Source organism: Aristolochia californica, unplaced genomic scaffold (assembly GCF_029961685.1).
Source record: "Aristolochia californica isolate CCGP_79_NKW_82.1479 unplaced genomic scaffold, dmAriCali1.0.hap1 SCAF_16, whole genome shotgun sequence".
NCBI classification, from domain to species: domain Eukaryota; kingdom Viridiplantae; phylum Streptophyta; class Magnoliopsida; order Piperales; family Aristolochiaceae; genus Aristolochia; species Aristolochia californica.
Genome location: NW_027181837.1, coordinates 18,941,518 through 18,948,704, shown reverse-complemented (window position 1 = coordinate 18,948,704; position 7,187 = coordinate 18,941,518). Strand labels below are relative to the sequence as shown.

Genomic DNA, 7,187 nt, shown 5'->3' with positions numbered 1-7,187 from the left:
CCTCACTTGGAGACTATATTGTTAGGTGTTGGGATCTCCCTAATTGCATCATCTTCATCTATGTCCTCAATCATTGACCCTTTTGTAGCATTTGGAATGTTGTCTTCTGACTCAATGCTTGTTTGACTTGCTATCCCCACGACAATAGAATTTTCAACAACTAAAACCAATTTTTCACATAGTGGACAACCTTCCCACCTATACTTATCGGCTTCTCTATGCGCCTACATGAAAAGTTATCGCTTAAAATACTTAAAATCCTGATTAATAAAGCAAGAAACATAACATTATATGTTACGTTTACCAACCTTTATGTAATCTTGTCACATTGTCTGACTTGCGGTGACTTTCTGGTAGTGTTGAAGCATGTACTCACGATCAAATAGATTTTTTTCCAAGTCTACATGCGGTTTTTCAACTGTTCAATTGTCTTTTGGTTCATTGTGTTCAAATTAAACATACAAACACAATCGTTGAAAACTTCATGTTTCCAGAATCCATTAGGTAATTTGTTACCCAAAATGACTTGCTCAATGAGCAAATCAAGCATTTTACTGTCTTCGTCGCACGTCCATGTGTTGTATGCTCTCTTTGTAGTTTCATCTATACTATTTTTACCTTTCCTCCTTCCAACCATCTAAAACTCATAATAAGTAGACAATGAATCAAGAATAATTTGTTCTTCAAAAAAAGTAAAGGAGGGGGGAGGAGAAGAAAAAAAGGAAGACAAATCCCCCCATACCACTTAAAAATAGTAAATGCCACTAAAACATGAAATGACTTAGTGACAAAGAAAATAAAAGGCTAATGCATAAAGATAAAAAAAATTGAGGCTAAAGAGAACTAAAAATTGAATACAAAAAGGGTTAGTTGTTTAGCTTTGTCTCCCTATCATGGACCCTCATTTGAACTCATGCTTACATTCATGGCTCAAGAAGAAAATAATACTTATTAACCATAGCAGGGTCACCCTTAGAAACCAGAGGGGAGAAGAATCTACCAGTGATGAGTCTAAGCTCCTGAAGAGGAGCGCTTAATTTTGCAATTGTAATATCAACGTGACCAAAAGGGGTAAAATAGACAAAGAAGATGCTACAATTAACAAGGCTGAGTTAACCCACCCTCAGACCAAGTAACTAAGTCACCAATGCCGCTATCAACTAAATTAATAACCAGTTTTAAGTTCCTTCTTATGATGGAGGTAGGCAAGTAAGAGGATTTATTGAATTTATTTGCCCAGAATAGGATAAATGCATTGTGGATCCAATTACAGAACCAAAAGTTCTTAAAAAAATTTCCAATGAAGGACTCAACACATGATCTCATCTTGCACTTTTTAAATCAAAACAATCGTCACAAGGGCATGGAGTTCTACCAGGAATTGGACCACCCCACATCTACTCTTACACAGATTTAGGTCTTTAAAAAAAATGAACACAGATTAAGATCTCAGTGCTTAAAAATAATGAAGAACCCTAATTTATGTCAAATCCAGTGAGAGAGGTTGCAAAGGCAGAGGAATGATTCCAAAAATTAAAATGAGAAGCAGATGAACGATTCAGAAACAATAAGAAGAATAACCATCGATTTCCAGGCAGAAGGGTTTACCCTAGTTTCTTTCAAATTGAGTCAGAGAGGTTACAGAGAGGGGAAAGAAGTTGCCGAAGATCGTCAGTGTTGGGGACAGTGAGAGGAAGAGAGTTAGCGAACATCGGGGAGAGGTTGCAGGGGGGGGTGGTGGTGATTGAAATCGCTGAAGAGCACGAGAGAGATAGGAGCCAAAAAAAATTTCTCCAAAAAACTTTTGTTCGACAGCCCTATGTAATTGAAGGACGAAAAGTGAATTCAGAGCTCGATGCCTCTGAATTCACTTTCCCTCACGTTATGCCTAAAACATGGGAAAGTATATTATATTTGTAATTTACTTTCCCTCCCAACTTACAAAGGGCACTAACGGGTTTTTGCATATTTTACCTAGCGTAAGTGAAATAGAGAAAGAGGTTAGTGGAGGAATTGGAGCAAGGGTTCGAAACATACCCTAAGATCATATTTATTATCACCATAATCCATTTTAACTCAAGCTTTGGAATATTTGAAACAACTGAGGAATGAAGTATTCCAATAACATTTTGTGTTTGAACAATATTTTAAGAAATGAAGCCCCAAGTGAAAATGTGTTCCAACAAGATCAAATTGTTTGAACAAGATTTGCATAGAAAACTTTAGGACTTGAAAGCCTAGATAGAACAAGTAGACCACTGAACAATATTTTAAGCTTTGATATGACTTCCCTAGGACTCCAAAGTTATAAGTTACAAATACATGCATTCAACAACTCAATATAAAAATTATATTTTTATTATTTATTATCAAGATTTCATTGAATTTTAGAAAAAGACAAAATATTGTTTTTTCTCAATTCAATTTTTGCTTTTACAATATTAAGATATCTCCTATTTAAGTTGTTGTTTTTTACCCAAATTAAAATTTACATTTTGAAGTCAAAGTTATCCATGATTAATTGAGTTGCTTCCTATGTTGATTGTGCATCTAAGATTGGGTACTGTAAAGTTGGTCTTATGTGGGCAAGTAACCCTTGCTTATGATTTGCTCAAGCCTTATGTAGGCAAGACCAATCTTCAACTTGTTTCTTTGGTAAAGCCATTGTGATTATAGTTGAGTGCTAAAAATCTCTGTTATGAGTCTAAGTTTATAAAGTCTAGTTAGTTTTTATAGAATCCCTTGCGGGTTTAGACTTGTGTAATCTAATTAAAGTTATCATAGAATCTTTATGAGTATCGTTATAATTAACCTTTGGGACCTTAGATTATGAGTAGTATTGGCCTTTTTATTTTAGTAGATTCAATTCTAAAGTATTTATGTATTTACATTTAAAAACTGGTTGTAAATATACATAAAAAGACTCCAGAAAGAAGCGGTAAGGGTCTGTTAGGAAACCCTAGAAAAGAAAATGAGAATTTGACCATTATTATTCTTAAAAATAGTTAGTGGAAATGAGATAATGATGAAAGAAAACGAGATTGCAAAGAGTCAGGTGACCAGGCAACAAGGAGGGGTTTTGCCTTCTCCTTTGTCTCTTTCGAAGCTGACAGAGGAGCCATCGCCATTCTCACTACTATATCGATTCCCAGCCGCCTCCCTCGTCTAATTCAGGCAGTCAGTTGCAGAGACACAAGTCAAATCCCGTGGCCATAACACCTTGGTTATTCCTATAATCCGAAATGAAATTTCATCCAATCCCATCTTATTCCACCAACATAAAATTCCCAAAAATATCAATTGGTTTTGGGAAGACAAATAAAACAAAGAGATAGTAACAAGAAAGCATCAGGACAAACTGAATAGACATGGTCCAGCCAACCATAAGAATGGATCAATGGCAAGATATACAGGACCAAAAAAGGCACTCTTGCAGGCAAGGAATTGATCTTTTGTAGAAGAAACCAGTTGTGATGTGGGAAGCGCACCCCTTGACAAGCCTATCCCTTTGGTCAAGGAGCAGAAATGTTTCTCTCAATTCAATCTCTGTTTCAGCTGCAAATCTCTATACTTCAAGGAACATAAAACATTAACTATAGCCTTACAGTGAAAATTCTTCGAGTAAACGGAAAAAGGGCCACCTGTTAAAGTTTGTTGCTTCCTCCGATATAACACCCACTACAATATAACACAGGCACATTTGCTTTGATTTGGTGAATTCTGTGGCTTCTTCTCTGTTGAACGCAAAAAAAAAAAAAAAAAAAAAAAAAAACAATTTCAGTTGAAACTAGCTTTAAGATTTTGTGAAAAACAAATATATGCATAATATAATTAGGAAGTTCTGAAAAAGGAGGCAAAATTACATTGATTATATGTTCATATTTCTCCCTTGTCCAATTTTCTAATTTCTTCAACAAAATGAAAAGATCAAACCCTCACGTCTACAGTAGACAGATAAAGAGGAAAGAATTCTTAAAGGGAAGTTGACACAGTTCCAAGTGTAGAAGGCCAGCAAAGTTGCATAAATTAGCCATGCTCTAATCATACAAAAGAAACGATGTTTGATGCCATTAAATTTGATAACAGTGGTAAACATGTTAAACATACCAGATCCTTTTTCTGATGGTGGAGGTCTAACGACCACGTGCATCGTAGTGACTCCTCCAGCTACGTCACACAAGGGACTCTGGCAATCACCTAACGTTCTATTGTTCTCCAATATTTTGCCAGCATTAATTAACTTGACATCGTTCACGGTTTTTGGGCCGTTCTCTTTCTCTGCTAAAACCATAGTCCATTGCTTAACCTCATTAGCAAACATAGAAACATGATATGAAATTAGCATACAAGAGAATGACAACAAGAAAGAGTTGGCGATCTTCAAGTGCAATATCTAACCAGCTTGAAGGGAGTCTCAATAAAAGCAACTCAATTCTTTTTGAAGAATCAAAATACAGTTATGTTAAGGTCCCTTAAATCCTTGAAGCATGCAAAGCAAAATAAACTAGAAGAGAAACTCCCAAGACTTAGCTCTGATGCTACAAAAACATGAGATCTGCACGTTGTAGATTGAAGCAAAAAATGAAGCAAATGCCCAACAAACATAAGATGAGGGAGCTTAATAAAATCACTGTTTCTTTTTCTTTTATTGTATGGAGGAAATAAATCAAATAATTCTAATTATTGCAACTGTCTATCTCCTGTAATATTTCATTTGTTTAGAGCCCTCTAGTAAATTCAAACTAGTGGTGACACAAAAATCATTATGTTACCTAGCTTTCTATTATGTATATTTTTCTTTACATTCCCTCCCTCAATAACTCTAGGAATGTAATACATCCAAAGGAGCCAATTTAATGATTATGGCTTTTTTTTTTCAAAAAATGACTAATTTGATTCATTTGGAGAGGGGTAAATTTGCCCAAAAAATCTCTCTAGTAAATAGAACTCTTTGCAAACTATTTCCTTTTAACTGCATAGAAATATAAATTTGTCGAGCTTCCCTTAGTGTTTTCCTCAAATAATGCTCCCCTACTAACACAAACTTTCTACTTCTTGGTTTTGAAAATAGGTGTCTAAGAATTGAACAAACTGGTATAGCATTCTCTAATCCCTTGAATCATTCATCCTTTCCACTTTCTCAAGATTCCAAGTATCGTCCACACGACAGTGACCACGAGATTCATATGAGCATTATTTTTCTGTCTGTACTAGTATTCATTAATCAAAATGTTGTTTAGGAAGCAGAAATTACATTTTCCTAAATAAAATTCATTACATCATCATGAAAACAAAACCTGAAGGCTGAAGCTACATCATCAAACAACTTCACCGCAGATATAAGCATAACTACAAGAATTTGGCAGAAGAAATTATTCTCAAACGAGAGCATCCAACATTAACAAGGGATCTTACAACTTAAGTCAAGTTCCCTAATAAGCATAGCACATTGATTGGAAGAATTAACCGAGAAGCAATCAAAGGAAACAGAATTAAGAAAACAGCATAGCTCGATGCCCAACAAAAATACATATCAGTTATTAGATGCTGCTGTCTTGGGGATTAGTGGAGCAATCAGTTAAATATCAACTAGTAAATCGAGAATTCCTTTTCCTTAAGATAACAATAAACAGACCTTTAGGCCAGTGAGTAAGAATGCTCTCTTTCACTGTGGCTACACTTGTAGCAGCAGGGAATTTTTTGGGACCGATGTCTGAACCATCGTGCAATCTAAATTTGACCTCCAATTGCTCCTGCAGGCTAGACATTCTCCAACGATATCACAGCTTCTTTAGGCAAGAGCCAACCCAAAATCTCCAACTGGGTTTACTCGTGAGAACTGTATCAATAGAGTAGAAAACTTGTAAGCTTCAAAGTAAAACTCAAAAACCACTGAATCTCCCCGCTTTCTCATCAAAAGGAAAGGAAGATGCTTAACAGTAAAAAAATTAAGTGATCTAACAAAACACGACAGACCATTGGAATCTCTCCGGTTCAATGTTTTGAACTACGCGAAATGCACCGGTACTCCATCCCATCTTTCAGAGATACCAAAACCACCCGAGTATAAATCAGAGTCTTTCCACAAAGGAACGGAACGTACCTTGGATCTGCTTGAAAACACAAGAATAATTGAATCTCGAAAGTAAATTCCTTCCTCAACCAGAAACAAGCCCGTTAACTCAAAGGATTTATCCTAGACGAATCCAGAAACTCAAACACCTTATGATAATACCGTTATCATTCAGGAAGAACCGTATTTACTTTCTCGGTGCCTACAGACGCAAAACCGCCGAAATCCCTTCAATGGTTTTGTTTCAGGTCCCAATACCTGATCTGGGGTCCTCCCCTTTGCCAATTCAGGTGCAGAAATGCAAGCGTAAGCAGATATCTGTACACGTAGTCCATAGAGGGGGCATAATAAAACCCTCAAAAACAAGGCGTTTTCGGAGATTTCAAAGTCATCCAATCTGTGGTCAATAAATCCGCCCTTTGCCTTCTCCTTCAACCTCCTAAGACCATGGAAGTAGACAATCGCTGCTTGTTTTCTTTCTAAAACTTCCCTTCCACAGCTCCCCGCTAACGTGTACCATGACATTGTGGTGACAGCGTAACGTACACCACTAAATAATTCTTTAATTAGCACAATAATACTGCAGATCAGGGATGCTTTAACAAGAGAGACCCAACAACAATAATTACTGCTCTCAGAGGCAGCTCGCTCACCTCAGATCCTCGTTGTATTCTTGCGTTTTTTTTTAAGGAAAAAAAAATGGTAAATGGTGGTTGGGTTGTCAATGGAGCAATTCAGATTCTTCTCTGCTTGGCCATTGGAAGAATCGATCTCATTAAAAAAGAATTATTGAACAGGGAAGTCTCCATCTGATTGGAATTTATTAAACAAAGTGGTTTCTTTGGATTTATTAAGTAAAGAAAATGATTCAACTTTTAACATTTTGAGAATGTATTAAGTAGCAAACTGACTTATTAGAATTAATAATTAATGGGAGAGTGATGGAGGCATGCATGCACGCTTTAGTTCAATTCTGGTGGGTGGAAGACTTGAAGTTTCTTCAAATCACATGCTTGGGTTTTTGCTGAATGAAACATGTGATTTCCAATGTTGATATGAATATGCCCTGTTTTCAAATAAGGGTTCTGTTCAGGAATGTAAAATGATGATATTG

At 36.1% G+C, this 7,187-nt stretch overlaps 1 protein-coding gene across 1 annotated transcript; it reads right to left on the bottom strand.

The window, feature by feature from the left end:
• Positions 1-3,239: 3,239 nt before the first annotated feature.
• Positions 3,240-6,556, bottom strand: LOC137953354 (membrane-anchored ubiquitin-fold protein 1-like). Its single transcript, XM_068800719.1, has 4 exons — positions 5,977-6,556; positions 5,636-5,839; positions 4,108-4,278; positions 3,240-3,734 (listed from the first exon to the last, which is right to left on the bottom strand). Exons 2-4 carry the CDS (start codon positions 5,766-5,768, stop codon positions 3,679-3,681), a joined length of 360 nt encoding a protein of 119 aa, XP_068656820.1. The 5' UTR covers positions 5,769-5,839; positions 5,977-6,556; the 3' UTR covers positions 3,240-3,678.
• Between the last annotated feature and the right edge of the window lie 631 nt (positions 6,557-7,187).